The 15,843-nt window shown below is 42.4% G+C and overlaps 1 protein-coding gene across 2 annotated transcripts; it reads left to right on the forward strand.

Annotated features, from left to right (window-relative positions):
- Positions 1 to 3,738: 3,738 nt before the first annotated feature.
- On the forward strand, positions 3,739 to 14,615 carry DEPDC7 (DEP domain containing 7). 2 transcript variants are annotated; one of them, XM_054171746.1, is made up of 9 exons: positions 3,739 to 3,935; positions 7,659 to 8,046; positions 10,342 to 10,472; positions 11,243 to 11,432; positions 12,250 to 12,464; positions 13,505 to 13,647; positions 13,843 to 13,968; positions 14,053 to 14,131; positions 14,309 to 14,615. In XM_054171746.1, exons 1-9 carry the CDS (start codon positions 3,923 to 3,925, stop codon positions 14,521 to 14,523), a joined length of 1,500 nt encoding a protein of 499 aa, XP_054027721.1. In that variant the 5' UTR covers positions 3,739 to 3,922; the 3' UTR covers positions 14,524 to 14,615. The 2 variants fall into 2 exon arrangements, with proteins under 2 accessions (XP_054027721.1, XP_054027719.1); XM_054171744.1 differs by lacking the exon at positions 3,739 to 3,935 and adding an exon at positions 5,357 to 5,435.
- The last annotated feature ends 1,228 nt before the right edge of the window (positions 14,616 to 15,843 follow it).

Consider the following 15,843-nt stretch of genomic DNA (forward strand, 5'->3'; position numbering starts at 1 on the left):
TAGTTTCTGAACCCTTCCAGATTTTTGTTGCTGATCAGCATGTAAGAACTACTATCCCTCCCTGCAGCCTCTGTAGCAGAATAGTAAGCAAAAGCTTTTCATGTACTTCAGTGCAAGGTCCAGCAACTTTGTTTAAACAGCCATAGAGGTAGTTTGACCACAGTCAGTGGACTTTGCACTGAAGGAGTTGAACCCATCTTGTGGGTTCTGTGAGACTCCAAGCTGCAATTCTGGAACCAGCTGGTTAAAAAAACAAAAAGAAACAACACCAAAAGTACTGTGAAACGCTTGGCCAGGATCATTACTTTCTTTTTCACATGAACTCTTGTAGGTTTAGTAGGTAGCAAAGCTATCTGCAAGTTGCTTCCAGAGCCTTTTTTGCATCGTGTGCATGGCAAAGCATGGCATAATTGAATTTGGTGGCCTTAGCATGTTGTACAGTAATATAAAAGGTGAGGTATAGATTCCTGCTTGTAGCATACATAAACAGTAAGCCTGATCGTCTGCTCTAGAACACAAGCTTTACATTCAGTGTAAATATGCCTGGTATGCAGAAGTTTTCTGGAGAACTCAAACGGTCAAACCCAGGAATATTCAGTTCTTTGGCAAATCCACTTAGAGGTTGGTTGGTTTTGTTTTGTTTTCCCCTTTGCCTATCAGTTTCTTCTGTCCCAATGAGCTGGTGCCGCTGTGGCTGCTTGCTTTGGGAACAGGGACATTAAGCTAGTCCCAGGTAGATAAAGTGGCAGTTACTACCTCACTGTGCTTCAGCAACAAGTCACTGCTAATTCAACTGGACCTCCACAGGACCTCCACTGGTATAAACTGGTGAGAACTGCTCCCCTAATCTTTTGTGAACTTGCCTGAAGCCACTTCAGTAGTAACAAGCTGGTGTGTTTGATTTTGTGTTGCAACATACAGTTCACCTGCAGTCAGTCACTGCAGCTCCCCTGAGACATGGTAACGCCCAGCTGGGCAGATGGTAGCTTATGTTTCAGTCATTTGTATCTGATTGTACTTGCTCATTCTGGTTGAACAGGTTTCTGGTGTGTAGATGACAGTGAGTCTTTACTATTCTGTGAGGAGTCTTTATTCAAACCATGTTGCTTGGACCATGCCATCCTGTGCACATACACACATGCTGTAATCAGTCTGTGGTTATAATATGTAATAATTCTTCAATGTCCCAGAGAAGTTCTACAGAAGGGAAAGCTGAAAAATCTACTTAAGACAACATTTGTTAGTATTTGTTAAGACTGAGAAGCAGAGGCTTGTCCCTGTGCTTTTGATGACTGTCAGTATCCTGTGCCTCCTATGTGCTTTCTTCCAGTAAGCCATCTGAAGTAGCCATGGCTTGAACTCGCTCCCTTCTCAGCCCCTGTGTGTGGACTCTCACTCAGTGCCCCGTGTTCCACCGGAGGTCGGTGTGTACCAGCCCAGCCTCGGCATGTTGCCTCCCTGCCCTTCATTTGCCATTGCCCTGCTTGACTTGGTCCAGCAGTCCCATTGGTATTCTGGCCCAGGAATGGAAGGATTGCACTCCAGAACAATGCACCCTTGTGTGGATTCAACCACTCAGTCGTCCAGAAGCTTCTGTCCTGGGAACTTGTTTATTGTTCCAGTCTCAAAAAAGTACAAGAGTGGAATCCTTACCAATTTCACATCAGTATAAAATCCTGGTGCTTATGCTTTGGGTAAATCATACGCATGCTCAAGCAAAAGTGCACCTGGCAGTAACCTACCCAGGGTGGACCAGATGTGGTTGGTAAGGGTTGAATGTTGCAGGATGGTATCATCATATCCCACAGACCCTACTGCTATATGATTATTTTTAATTCAAATGTAGATGAGAAATTTGGGACTAAGCAGAGAGTGAATTCACTGCTCTCACCCATCGTAAAGGATAGTGTCAGTCTTTTCCAGCCCTTGGAGTTCAGCCCCGAGCAAACCTCTTGTGCTCCTCAGTACAAATAGCAGAGCACTTTACTTGGTAATAAGGCAAACTCACTGCAGGAGTTCTTTCAGCCTCCTTCATATCTGTCTGGCATATCAAATAGCCTTTTGCAATCCAATATTGTGTGAATAGGTGTTCCTTTTTCTTAAATTAGAGATTAACAGAGATGGAAGAGAGTTTTTTCATTTTTATAGGACCATTTCAGTATTAAGAAGCAACATACTGGACTTTGTGTCTTCCTGCACTGAAACACAGATATTTGGTTGCATTATGATATTGTGACTGTAAAACCCAGTAATTTTTGCAACTGAAGCTGTAGATTTTCCCTTACATGAGTATCTTTATATGACAGTGAACCATGTATCAGAATTCAATTTGTCTCCTCATTTGTGAATGGAATGGAGCAACATTTTTAGGGTTACTGTTTAAAATGTTCTCCTTTCATCAACTTCAGCACTGCAGTGAATACAGGCATTGTGGATATTTAAGTAGGGGAAAAAAACAAAAGAGCAACTGTTCTAAATAACTAGAATATTTTTCTGAATTTTTATGGTAATTATTAATTGCTATGCTGCTTCAGAAAGAGCCATAAAGACTGGGTTCAACAGATCTTTGCACTTACAGCAATAAAATTTTATGCATGCATATATAAACTTCAGCTGTGTTGACATACACTTAATCTCTAAAGCTTGAATTGTCATGGGAAGACATTTGAAATCTAAAGAAAGAAGTATGGTATAAGAAAGATATCCTGTAGTCTGCTGTGTTTGAGATGTGAGATTAGCATTTGAAATGCAGTTTTCTATGTTAATTCTTCAGAAAAGTGGCATTTAAAGACTGTGTGAAGGTAAGACATTGGATAGTGTTCTTCTTCAAGAATCTCTCTAATTCATAGTCGATTTTCAGTGAAATCTTTTTTCCCTAACTTTTGGCACTTAAAATGTGAATAATAATTGGTACATTGAACATTTCTTGGTTTCAGAACATTTTCTTTTCCAGGTCTGATGCCTTTTTTCTAAAGATTCTGAAACAGTAAGAGTGTTTTCCATGTGTTCAATTCCAAGAACACCTAACATCCTTCAATCACTTAGTCAAGCACTGATCTGCCATGGATAAACAGCAGCATAACCCCCCATGTTTTCTATTAATGTGCCCTGATGGTTTTTGAGCAACACAGCCTTCAACTTTTGTATAATTGCCCAGAAGTTTATCTGTGCTTTAAGAAAGCATTTTCTAATAATGCTATTTAAGAAAGACCAACAGCTGTATAGCATTTTTCACCATCCTGTCGTAACAGATACTGTTCATCACCAACCAATAGCTGCCACCTGCCCAGGGAGGAACTGGTGTGTTATGGTTGTGGTCACTGTGGGGTGACATGAAGCAATGGCAGGAATCCAAGTTAGATTGCTGATGACTTAGTAATAAAATACAAGAATAAAAATTTTATAACCTTCTAGATAGCAGCTCACAGTGCATTAGCTGTGGTTCATTCTGTCCCTGCAAGCCATATGCTAGCAAATGGTTCTCTGGTGTAAGGTGCAATCTTCTCACTTAGTGACTGGAACACCTCCTGCTTGAAAAATCTCTGTAGTTCTACACTCTCAAGGTTGTGGTGAACTGTGGCAGAATGAAGGACTGCATCACTTCATTTAAACAACTATGCAAAAAATAAATTATTGTAGAAGATGAATTTGGGCATTTACTGATTTGTAGATAATGTAATTTTTGCAGTACATCAAAAATGTTTGCATTGTACTGTTACAAAAGGAGGGAATAATAAAACAACATTGTAGAAGTCCCCACTGACCCATGCATTGTGTGTTTGTTTGTTTATTAGGTTCATAATAGCAACTGTAAATGGACACCTGGGAGTTGGAACTATTTTATTTTTTCTTGACACCTTCCTCTCTTCCCACAAGAAATATGTTTGACACTTCCTATTCTTGAAAACCAGCATGAACCAGCATGATTTTCAAAGGTTAGCATTTTACTACAGTTTGAATAGATCCCTTTTCCTCTCAGCTTAAGCCCAGAGACTAAACCTTTATTATGTGAAAAAAAAAATAACAAGAACTTTCACCCTTAGAACTTCATTATTAAATATTTCATTGGTCTGGCAGTGAAACAGGAAGAAATGTTTGTTTGCCATGAGGTTGTGCTATCTAGCTCTTTGCCAATTCTTTACAGTTTAAAATGAAGTCCGTTGTTTATTTACTTAGATAATAGTAACAAATTTTACAGTGCCCTACCTTTAAGTGTGACAAATGAGGACAAAAGAAGTCTAACCTGAGTTTCAGGGGATAGCAGATCACCTGCACTTCACATCTGTTTGCAGAGAGCTCGTTGTGAAACAGGCTGCGAATTTCAGAGATCATTTTGCAAAGCTATACCACCAACAGGTCAGTGACCTGAGGACTCAGAATGAGTTTTTGTATCACATCTATATTATTTGGTCATTAATGTGCATTATATACTTCTGAGTTTGCATATCAAGGAGATCAATTTAAAATGCATTGTTGAAATAAAACCAAGAAATATGCCTCAAGTGTATGTCTTTCTAATGCAGTTTCATGGAATGACCCTCAAAATGTTCCATATTTAGTAGAAAATGATGTTGGATCTCAACAGTTTCCTGCTGACAGTAGAAAAAGCTTTCATTACCCTGAAAGTGAAGTTATTGTTTTATTCCGATAGTAATTTTAAAACCCTCTTGCTTTAATGAACAGCTCCCAGCAGAGGAAAATGCAGACTTACATGTGGTCGTTCAAGTCGTGTTTCATTGTAACAAGCATCGTTGTTGGTCCGGCGTGATGTACAAGGCCTGTTCTTAGGTTAAGTTGAAGAAAGGGAGCTGAGGGATTTGATTTTGCAATTACCCAGCAAACAAGGAGAGAACATGGCCTGTTCTCAAAGCAGGGCTCCACAGCCCCTTGGAGTGGAAGTGCCGAGGCTTCCCCTGCGCGGGGCGCAGGCAACGCTGCCGCCAGGTGAGCGCAGCAGGACCCCCCATGTCCCTGAACGGGACGCAGCGAGCACAAGCCCTCCGCTGCGCTCCCTCCCTCGTCACGGTTTGTGGATCGTGTGGCTGCTCACGCTCACAGCAGCCAAACCCCGTGAGTCTGCCCGGCTGCGGGTCGGGTGTCCGGGGGCTCGGCGACCCTTCCCGCCACCCGGCCCCTCCGAGACTCCTGCCCCATCCTCCCCGCCGCCGGCCGCGCGGAGCCGCTCGCGCGGAGCCGCGGGCACGCGGACATCCGTTCAACCGCCGCCGCCGCACACGCCCCGCCCCCGGGCCCGGCTCCTCGCCAATGGGGGTGGGCGCGGGCGAGGCGGTCCCGCCCCCTGGTGGGCTACGTCTTCGCGCGGGCGGTGGGAGCGCGGCACAGTGCGGAGCTGGCTTCGGCGATGGCCACGGTGCGCGAGAAGGCGGCAGCTTTGAGCCTGAGCGCTGTCTGCAGCCCTGTCGCTAGGCCGCCGGGTACGGGTCGGGGAGTGGGACGGCAGTGGAGCGGGGTCGGGGGGTAGCGGGCAGCGGGCGCTCTGTTCTCAGCCCAGGCTTGGTGAGGATAGCTGGTGAGGTGAAGGTGGCTGTGCTTTGCTGCGGACTCGGGTTGCGGAGCCGTCTCTTACTACGCCTGGCCCCTGCCGCCAAGAGCTCCGTGCCGGCGCGTTTCCGCGCTCCACAGAGGTTCAAAAGTTGGCTGCTCTCCGTCGCCGGTGGAAGAGGATGAGGAGAGGAATGGTGTTTCTTCTCGGGAGGTTCCCTCCGCGGTTTGAATCTGTCCCCCTGCCCTCCTGCTCCGCCGAGCTCGTCCGCCGCTGCTTTGCTAAAGGGGGGCAGCCTTGCGGACCGGGCAGGAGCTTGGGCCGGGGCGGTGGCACAAATGCAGTGCCCGGCAAGTGCCCGTGGGGTGGTGAGGAACAAGGAGACTTGGGCAGCTGCTTCTGTTGCGAGAGCAAGAGACGAAGTGGGTGGCTCCTTAGTGCGGGGTGAAAGGTCTCTTGTTTAGAACGATTTCTGAATTTATTTTTTTTCCCTTACCTCGAACATCTAAATTTTGTGTTGTAAAGTCTTATCACCTTAATGCTTAGTGCTGAGTTTAATAACGCTTACCCACTCCCCGGGTCTTTGGGAGGGGGAACGAGTGTGGAAGAAAGCGGTGATAATGCAGCGGTTAGTGGTAGAATTCTTGCAAGTAGCGTGTGTTGGTGTTTATTTTAGCAACAGAAGCCTGTGCTGGTCTTTGGTGGTGTTGAGTGTTTGGGCCAGTCAGCTATCAAAGTGTAGGGCTGGAGAGAAATTCTGTGTTCTGTTTATTTTGCCTACCTGAAGGTATCACCAGGTTGAAGTATTGTCAAGGGCATGTTTTGTCTCCCTTGCACTTTGAAAGCTTTGAGAAGAGGGGATTCTGCTAGGATTTTGCCTAGTGTTGTTCAGTATTGTATTGTATTAAGAAGTGTCCTTTCCCCTCCCTCACACCCCTACCTCACCTCTCCTCCCCCCCCCCCAAAAAAAAAAGGGGGGGGGAAAAAACTTTACAAATTGCTGATTTCTGGGCTTTCTAGTAGATGAAGATCAACTGGAAATTCTGCTGCCCCAAACTGGAATATAATTCTCTAATGCCACTTCAGACCAAACAGAAAAAAATATCTCCTGTGCCTCTGTGGAAAATTTTGATGGTAATATGTTCCAGAATGAGTTGCATGTTGTTGTTTTTTAAACACTGCATCACACTGTTAATTCATTTGGTTCGAGGTCTGTCATAACCCCAGATGGCTTTCTCTAGGATTTCTGCCAGCTTCTCATTCCATATTTGTTCCTCAGTTTCTCATGTCTTTCCTCTTCCTCTGTGTTTTCCCTTAATAAATTATTAATCTGATTTATTGAGAGACATACATTCTAATTTTAGCTTCTGGTGGTTGCAACTCTTCCCAGTTAGGTGCTACCAACAAACTTTTGAAGTCTGTTCTGTATTTTTAAGTCCTTGTGCAAGCCAAATCTAGCCTCTGGCCAAACTGTTGGCTGTTAGCATGCTAGTCCTGATCAGATTGGTAAATGAGTAATAGTTCAGTGGTTTTTATTAAGATGGGGAACACTGGTTGGCTCAAGGAAGTGGCACTGAGTACACAGAGCTTAAATCTTAGCTGGAGCAGTGGTGGTAACAGGCTGTTGAGTGGGTGGTTCTTTCTTGATCTTGTCAGTGATACCTGAAGCACTGATACTAATTAGCTTGTGTGTGTGCACAGTCCTGTAGGGAACGGAGTTCTGAGGGTTTTCTGTATCCCTGCTTCCCTCTTCCCTGCCCAACTATATGGGGTTTGTTAGTCTTGGTAGGGGAGCTGGGGAGTTACAAGTGGATCCAGCTTGTTCTTGGTTATGGGAATGTGTGCTTCAGAGTGGGTGATGGAGGAGCATGCAAAAGGATAGTGTCTAGGTGACAAGCTGAAAAAAGTTGAAACTCCTGGTTACAAAGCTTCAGTGTAACCCAGTGAGAGCACCCACCAGAGTGAGGTACGTCAGTGCAATGCAGATAGACTTGCTAAGGAACAAAATGTTAATTATATGAACAACCCAAGCCAAGCTGGAAGTCTCAAAGAGTTTTAAAGCTTTACAAGGGTCATGAAAGCTAAGAGCCAGAGAAAGGGCAGCTCTTTTGTAACCACAGCATGAATTCACTCTCTATGCTTTCTCTGTTCTTAGGCTTCAGCTTGGCACAGAAGCCATTTGGAGCAACTTATGTCTGGAGCAGTATTATCAATGCACTTCAAACTCAAGTGGAGGTGAAAAAGCGTCGCCAGCACCTGAAGTGCCATCATGACTGTTTTATTGGTTCAGATGCAGTGGATGTTGTCTTTGCCCATCTTCTGCAGAACAAGTTTTTTGGAGAGGTTGACATTTCCCGTGCTAAAATAGTGCGCGTGTGTCAAGCGCTGATGGACTACAAAGTGTTTGAGGCTGTTTCAACCAGGGTCTTTGGGAAAGACAAGCGCTCTGTATTTGAGGACAGTAGCAGCAGCCTCTACAGATTCACAAATGCCTCAAACCAACCAGAACTGGATAAAGATTACCAGCAGTGTACACCACAAAGGTTAGTACCAGGAACATGAAGATAAGATGGTTTCTTGCAGCAGGAAAATGTTGTGTGTTCTGGGGGAGAGGAGGGACAACTGTTGTACAATTACAGGTCCTGGGAAGTGGGAGAAAGCAGAGGATACCAGACAGATGTTTGTGGGTGGAAGACAGGTAGGAATCAGCAATTTGAAGCGAGTAAATGATTCAGCCTGCATGGTTACTTGTTTTCTGTGTCTGTTACCACATTGGCTTGACAGAAGAAGGCAAGAGGGTGAAAATTAAGTGCATTACAGATACTGATCTGTTGTGCTCTAAACCAGTACAGCTAACTGCAATTCAGCTGTATCAAATAGACTACAGCAGTGGAACAACCTAAACTGGTGTGACTAAACTGCACACACAGCTCTAGGATAAGCCAGGAATCTATCCACTTTTTAAGGAAAAAACAGGTTAGAAACTGTTTTCTTCTTTCATCATCTTAGCTTCACTTCAAATATAACTTTTGGAGATGTTTTCAGTTGTTTCTTCAAGCACATACCTCTTGTTTCTAGGCCAGGCAGCGTGCTGGTAGGCTGCTGCATGCCACCATAGAACCAGAAGGAAGTGCAATGATGAGGTTTTGTTTCCCTGTCCCTTTAGGAGAGGACAAAGAAAATCCTGCTGCTAATCAAACCAGCACAAAAGGGAGCATGCTGCTGCGTAGATAACACTGTGCCAAACAACTTCCTTTAAACAGTGTGTGTCAGGTGTTCATCTCAGCATATCCCAGTGTAAACTCTTAGGAGAAACTGCGTTCATGTGGACACTGCAGTAGTTTTAGCAAAATGCACTTTTGAAAATTGCAGATGATACTGATTTAAAAGGAGAGCACCTGATGTGATTGATGTGTTCATGAGAGCAGCAAATGTGAACTTCAGTGCATCAACCCAACTGACTGGAAAATTCTAGAAGCAGAAGCTTTAGCTCAGCTAAATTGGAATTTTCTGATCAGTTGGATTGATGGTTCCTCGGTCTTGCTGCACTACCTTCTGCTCTCAGCTATTTCTGTTCTAAAGCAAACTGTCCCAAGTCTTCACATGGAAAGAGAATTTATGAGAAATTAAACACTTTATTAAAATGTGGTATTTAAAGATATATCCATCACAAAGGGCTTTTAAAGCAAGACTTGGAATACATTGAACACACAGTGATGAAACAAGATTATTCATGTCCAATTAGTGTAGGATGAAGGTGCAGAAGGTGCTTTTCTTCCAGGCAGGGCACAGATCCCTTGGATGACATTTCTTCATTTAGTGGAAGGAACAGATCTGTTGATACATACAGCTTCTCACATACATAGTGAAGATAGTGAACGTCTAAAGGATTTTGCAGTGCCCTAAACCAAAGTTATAGAAACAGGAATTAAAGAAACATACTTAGGGGGATAGTAATTTTGTGTCTGGAGCTGTTTTACTCCAATACCAAATAATGCATGAAAGCAGTTATGAGAAAAAAACAGTTCACACTGAAGTGGGTGACAGGCTCCTGAGGCCTTCCATTAGCTGCATAACTTTAGAAAGGGTGTTGCTAAGAAGCAACCACCCTCTGGGTTTTTCAAGGACAGCTCTTAATTTTTGTCCTTGCTTTGCTACCATGAGTATTGTCATAAAACTCTGGAGGATGTAAGGGGATAATTTTGTCTGTTTGAAAATAATTTCCCCTCAACCATTTTCTCTTCTTGGATTTTTCTCTGTGGGTAACTGAGGTAGCTTGCTGGTGACAAGCTCCAAGAGGGAAACTATGCACTTGCATGCAATGATTTTTGATTCTTTAAGGTATTGTGCATTCTCTTGTGTGACTTGGACAGAAAAAGTGTTGGTCAGGGTAGAAGGACTATATGAATATTTATAGAGAGAGAACTTTTTAAATCTCAGGCAGTTATCCATATGTCACATGATATGTTTGGGTATCCATTGATACCTGAAGGGAGGTTGTAGACAGGTGGGGGTTGGTCTCTTCTCCCAGGCAACCAGCACCAGAACAAGAAGACACAGTCTCAAACTGCACTAGGGGAAGTTTAGGCTTGAGGTGAGGAGAAAGTTCCTCACAGAAAGAGTTGTTGGCCATTGGAATGGGCTGCCTAGGGAGGTGGTAGAGTCATCATCACTGGAGGGGTTCAAGAGGGGATCGGATGTGGCACTTGAAGCCATGGTTTAGTTAGTCATGAGGTGTTGGATGACAGGTTGGACTTGATGATCTTTGAGGTCTTTTCCAATCTTACTGATTCTCTATGTTGTGGTTTGTTTTTTGGTTTTTTTCTTAACTGTCTCAGACCTGAGAGGAGCACACTGTTTCACTCTACCACTGTCAAACCAGAAAGCTTGGAGGATCTTTGGGAAAACCTGAGTCTAAAACCTGCAAACAGCCCTCACGTAAACATCTCAGACAGTTTGTCCCGTCGAGGTAAGCCAAATGATGTCTCACTCGCTTGTTTGTGAGACTGAAATCCAGCTTATGCCTGTCAGATTACAGAGGGAGTCAAACTGCCTCTAATAGTATTTTACTTAGAACATCATGTTGTAACAAAAGCAAATTATTTGTTGCAGGCTTGCTTTTACCTTTTTAATCTCATCAGACAGGACCCATTATCTCTAGTTGAAACAAATTGGTGTTGGATTTTGTGCTTGTGTACACTGCTTCTATACTTGACTTAATTACAGCCAGCAGTCTGTTAGCAAAAACTCTTCCCTAGCTTAACTCTCTATCTGCAGCATCCAGCACTCCTTCAGTACTGTGTGAAACTGTTCTTGTCAATTCATGTTTTCTATCTGACTAAACTATGATCTTAGGTGCCTTTTCCTTTGCTTAAAAATGCTAATGTGTCCTAGATACTCTCAAAAACCCAAGCCAGATTATAACCGTGGAAGCTTGTGATAAGGGTAGTGTCACTCCTACATTTCTTTAACAATTTCTTATCTAGGACAAAGATTGCTTGCAAAGGAGAGCCTAAAGAATGAAAGGCCCTTCAGACTTATCCGAAATGCAGTTCTCTGGCACATGTAGTTAACTAAACAAATGGTTGCTCTTGCTTTTTGTGGTCATAAAAGGCATTTAAAACTGATCAAGGTTACAGTCTCTGCTGCTGTAAACCTTTATTTTGGTAAAATTAAGGGGAGTTGTCTTTCCCATTATATCTCTTTTTTAATGTGCTTTATGTATTCCACCCTTCCCAGTTATTAATGAAGTATGGCAAGAACAAACAATTGCCCGTCTGCTGCAGCTTGTGGACCTTCCACTCCTTGAGTCTCTGCTTGAGCACCAAGAGATCAGACCTCAGCTACCACAACCAAGGAAGGGACCTGGATATGTCATCACAAGTAATTACCTAGACAGAGAGATTCTCAAGGCTTTCAGTGACTCACAGTAGGTATTCATCGCTCACTTCTGCGACTTGCAAAAACTCTTTGCTTTAATAAGCATGTAAAGCATAGTTGAACTTTGAGTGGTAGTGTTGTAGTCTGTAGTCTCCAGTACTGCAGAGAGGAGGTGAGCAGGCACTTTTCTCCCTGTTAGACCTGACTGGAATAATTGATAAATAACTACTGCTAAGCTCTAAAACAGAAGTAGCTGAGGCAATTTCTGATGAACATTGGAAGATTGTTTTGAATGCCATGATAGTGCTCAATGGTGTTCAAAGAGGAAATTGCTGAACTGATGGAAGATGACAGCAAAATGCTCTATTTTGGTTGTTGGGGTTTTTTTCCCTTAAAAAGTTACTTGTGAAGGAATAGTTTATTTTCCCCCACTACATTAAAAAACCTTGGAATGCTGAGCCTGAAACTGTATGTAAATATAGTTAAAAACATGGTCTGAAAACCTTACCAGTCTGGATCAGATCAAGGTTCATGTTTCTGTTTGTCTAGCAATAATTATGTCCTCCTTTAACAGTAGAGGACATCACTAACTTTGGGGTTAACTGCTTGTGACTGTTTACCTTTGTGGGTTACTAATTCTTCATCTTGATTAAATACATAACAAAGAGGTATGTGACTTCAGCTACCTGAGTGTGTCAGGAGAAGTCTTTGTGTGTGTCAGTGCCTAATGTGTTTAAGTACCTACACATGCAGTTTTTGCAGTGATTGGCAAACCACTCTGCCTGCTTTCTGTGGTAAAACAATGCAACCAGCTCTCAAAGGCACCACTAAGTAATGCTACAAAGTTAAACCTCTCTGTCTTCTAGAACAGATGAATGGCTCTCAGCAGCAATAGATTGCTTGGACTATCTTCCAGATCATATGGTGGTAGATATTAGCAGGAACTTGCCTGATCAATCAGATGAAGCAGACACGTGGAAACTACTGCTGTTTGAAAATATTGGTAGATACTATGGCCAAAAAAAGGAGCCACTGTTAAACCATGCATCTGAAATTCATTTAGGAATTGCAGAACTACTAGGTAAGTAAAACAAAGCTGTGTTCCTGACCTTAAGTCAGATAGGTACTGACAAGCTGAGTATTTACCACAGCAGCCAAGCTTAAAGGCTGACTTCTGCTTTGTTTTGTGGATTTTTGGGTGGGGTTTGTTTGTTTTCTTTTTCTTTTAATTTCTAGTCATGAAGACCATGCCCTGAAATGTTGGTGTTGATCATAAGCAGTTCTGTAGTTTTTATTCAGGTCTGTGTGGAGTGGTTCTGAAACTGGAGTGCTATAATTTGCTAGTAGGTGATATCCACTGAAATGAAGTATCCATGGGAAAATAAATGTAATTACATCTTAAATGTTTAAGCCCTAAGATGTAAAACTTAAAGCTGTGTGGAAGCTTTGTGTTCTCTTCTCTTTTTCACAGAAAGGTTTCTTAAATTTTATATTTAGAAAGCTTTCGATGTTCCAGTCATTAACATAATCTCATCCCTGTGCTCCCTATTTTTCTTCATTTCTGTGTGGATTATTCTTCTTGTTCTGTGTTGGTGCGAATAGTTTGCATGTATATCTCATTTGTCCTCCCTACAGGCTAAAGGGATGATAGTGGTACAACCCCCTACATAGAAATAATTCGCACATCTGAAGTGGGCATTCTGCATAGTCAGACCAGCTCAAATTTAGTGAAGCTCTACAAAGCAGTTTGCTATTCATCAGGCTTGCCCCTTTATCTAATACATGCTCCTTGTTTCTTGGGAGATCCTTATGTCCACAAGAAGAGGTCATGCAATTTAGCAGCACCATTCTCTTTTCTTTTCAGTATTTTACATTCCATTTAAGATGGCTGAACTGACTCACTTTAAGTGAGCTTTCTTCAACATCAAACTGAAAACCTGGCTCTGGGCTTTTCTCAGCTTGTCTGCAAATGTTCTCATCAGCCTGTGGAACTTTTGTGATAAGGAATTGTTTCATTTGACCACTTCTTTTGAGAGATATGAGCTTCTCTTCAGTGGTTAATTTAGGTGCTTTATTGTTGTTTATTGCCTTATCTAAAGAAGTTGCTTTATTTCTCCTCAGTGAATGGGAAGATGGAGCAATCTTTAGAAGCCGTTCAGCTGTATTTGAAACTTCTAGACAGCCAAGTCAGGGAGGAGTTCAGAAGACTGCTGTACTTCATGGCTGTTGCAGCACATCATTCTGAGCTCAAACTACAGAAGGAGGTAAATGTGTACACTTGTTGCCTGCTGCTTTACACTTCTTGAAACCTAGAGACCCCAAACTCTGGTGAGAAAACATATTTGTGGCTTAAATATGTGACAGGAAAAGCAATGACTCTAGAACACTAAAGACGATGCCCTTCTTAAAGGGGGAGACTAATTCTTCTCTTCTGGTCATTATTTCACATCATTCTTTAGAGTGACAACAGGATGGTTGTGAAGAGAACCTTCTCTAAAGCTATTATCAACAACAAAACTTTATCCAGAGGGAAAACCGATCTCCTGATTCTGTTCCTTGTGGATCACCAAAGAGATGTGTTAAAGGTAAGGGCAGGTTTTAGTTGTCTTGCAAGCTTATGCAGAACTGCCTTTTTCTAAGCTGCTGTTTGTCTTCTCTTTGTATTCAAGATCCCAGGGACACTGCATAAAATGGTCAGCAATAAGCTGGTGGCTTTGCAGAAAGGCCAAGATCCTACTAAGGTAGCAGGTAACATTTTAAACTGAGCTTTTTAACACCCAAATGAGAAGTGGAAGGGACCGAGATAATGCCAAATGGCTTTCTGTAACAATGACTAATTTGACTCTAGAAGAGGGTGGGTCTGTGGAAGCTGGAGGGTGGTTGAGTGTAGTGTTAACTACCTGAATGTCTTGTGTTCCCTTTTAGGCTACACTTTTTGCCAAAAACTTGATGAAAGAGAGTATCGCTCCAATACAGAGAAGACCACAAAAGATGAGCTATTATCTCTATTGAAAGCTATTGATGAGGATTCAAAGCTCTCTGAAAAAGAGAGAAAGAAACTGCTGGGTCAGTTTCTTAGTACTAATCCAACTATTTTTATGCAATATTTTGGAGACAGAGCTACTCATATGTGTGTATGACTTTTTAAATGTAGATTACTTTCTATACTCCAGCATTGAAAACACTAATATATTTGTAAATCTTTTGTATTCATGTATCTAATAAAATTATTTTGTGGAAATGGATTTGATTTATACAATTATTAACACAGCCAACAGTACCCAAGTATAGCCTGTACATGTGCTCATTCTTAATTACTCTAGGGCCAAAACAATCCTTCCTTTTCTTCGGCCAAAGCAAAGTCTGACTCCCTCTATTTGAGCATCAGAATTGCTGAGATGGGAAACACCTCTTGATGAATGAGATCTTGCTGCCTTTTGGCCCAGCAGTGAATTTGTGCTGAACAGGTCTGAGTTTTTCTGTAGTTTGGGTTTTGTGTGTTGGTTTGGGTTTTTTTACATGTTTTGTTTTTTCATGTGTGGGTTTTTTCCTTCTGCTTGACATTCCACAGCTTTGCTTCAAGCTTGCCAGCTAATTCTACTGTGTGCATGTAAGACAGATCACTGTGAAGCTTTAAGCTGAAATGGCACAATACAGAGGAGCTGCTAGGAAAGATGGCTGACTTTTTTTCCCCCCACAAATCCTATTCTGTACCCTGAGCTCTCATTGAGTCTCCTGGGATGGCAAAGATATTCTGCACTTGTAAGTCAGTCTGGCTTTGGTTACCACAGCACATACTGTTTAAGGCTACTTATGTTCCTCCCTGTGGTGTTTTGCTCCTTCTGTCTTGATATCACCAGCTGTAATTAGGAAAGAGCTGGAGCAAAGGAAAGGCCTTTGGGTTTCTTACGGCTGTATATTTTGTCTTTGTGTCTAGTCTACAGTGGAAATCCCAAGTGGTGCAACACAGGCAATTCCAGGCAGGAAAATATATAGCATGCTCACAGATCTAATTCTAAGTCTTGTGGACTTATCCTTGGGATGATGCCAACCAAACTTCATTACTACACTTACTCTTGCAAGAAGTCACAAATGTTGTTCCATACACACTTTCACTAGAGTTCTGTTCTCTCTTATTTTGGGGGGAAAAGAAGCTGGGTTAATTGGGATCAAAGGTAATTTAACAGGAAGACAAAGTAGTACCAACTGTTACAAATATGTGGTGAGCTGTTTAGGAACACAGTCCTGTATGAGATGCTGCTCTGTAATGTATTGCTAAGCAGCTCTTTAGTCGTCAGTGGTGTCTGTTGCCACTGCTTGTTGCTTCTCCAGAGCACTTGCTCTGAAAGTGAGATGATGACTTGATGTGAAACAGAACAATGTGTTAGTGTTTTCTGATGGGGGATGGAAGACAAATGTATAAGAGGCTTATTCTAGTCAGCTAGAAAAGACTTCTGAAA

This window comes from Dryobates pubescens, chromosome 22 (genome assembly GCF_014839835.1).
Source record: "Dryobates pubescens isolate bDryPub1 chromosome 22, bDryPub1.pri, whole genome shotgun sequence".
In the NCBI taxonomy this organism is placed as follows: domain Eukaryota; kingdom Metazoa; phylum Chordata; class Aves; order Piciformes; family Picidae; genus Dryobates; species Dryobates pubescens.

Bases quoted from the DNA above. Each gene is read 5' to 3' on its own strand.
- DEPDC7 (XM_054171744.1), top strand. From the start codon at position 5,363: ATGGCCACGGTGCGCGAGAAGGCGGCAGCTTTGAGCCTGAGCGCTGTC. The intron at 5,436-7,658 runs GTACGGGTCGGG...CTCTGTTCTTAG, and splicing joins CCCTGTCGCTAGGCCGCCGG to GCTTCAGCTTGGCACAGAAG. The intron at 13,969-14,052 runs GTAAGGGCAGGT...TTTGTATTCAAG, and splicing joins ACCAAAGAGATGTGTTAAAG to ATCCCAGGGACACTGCATAA.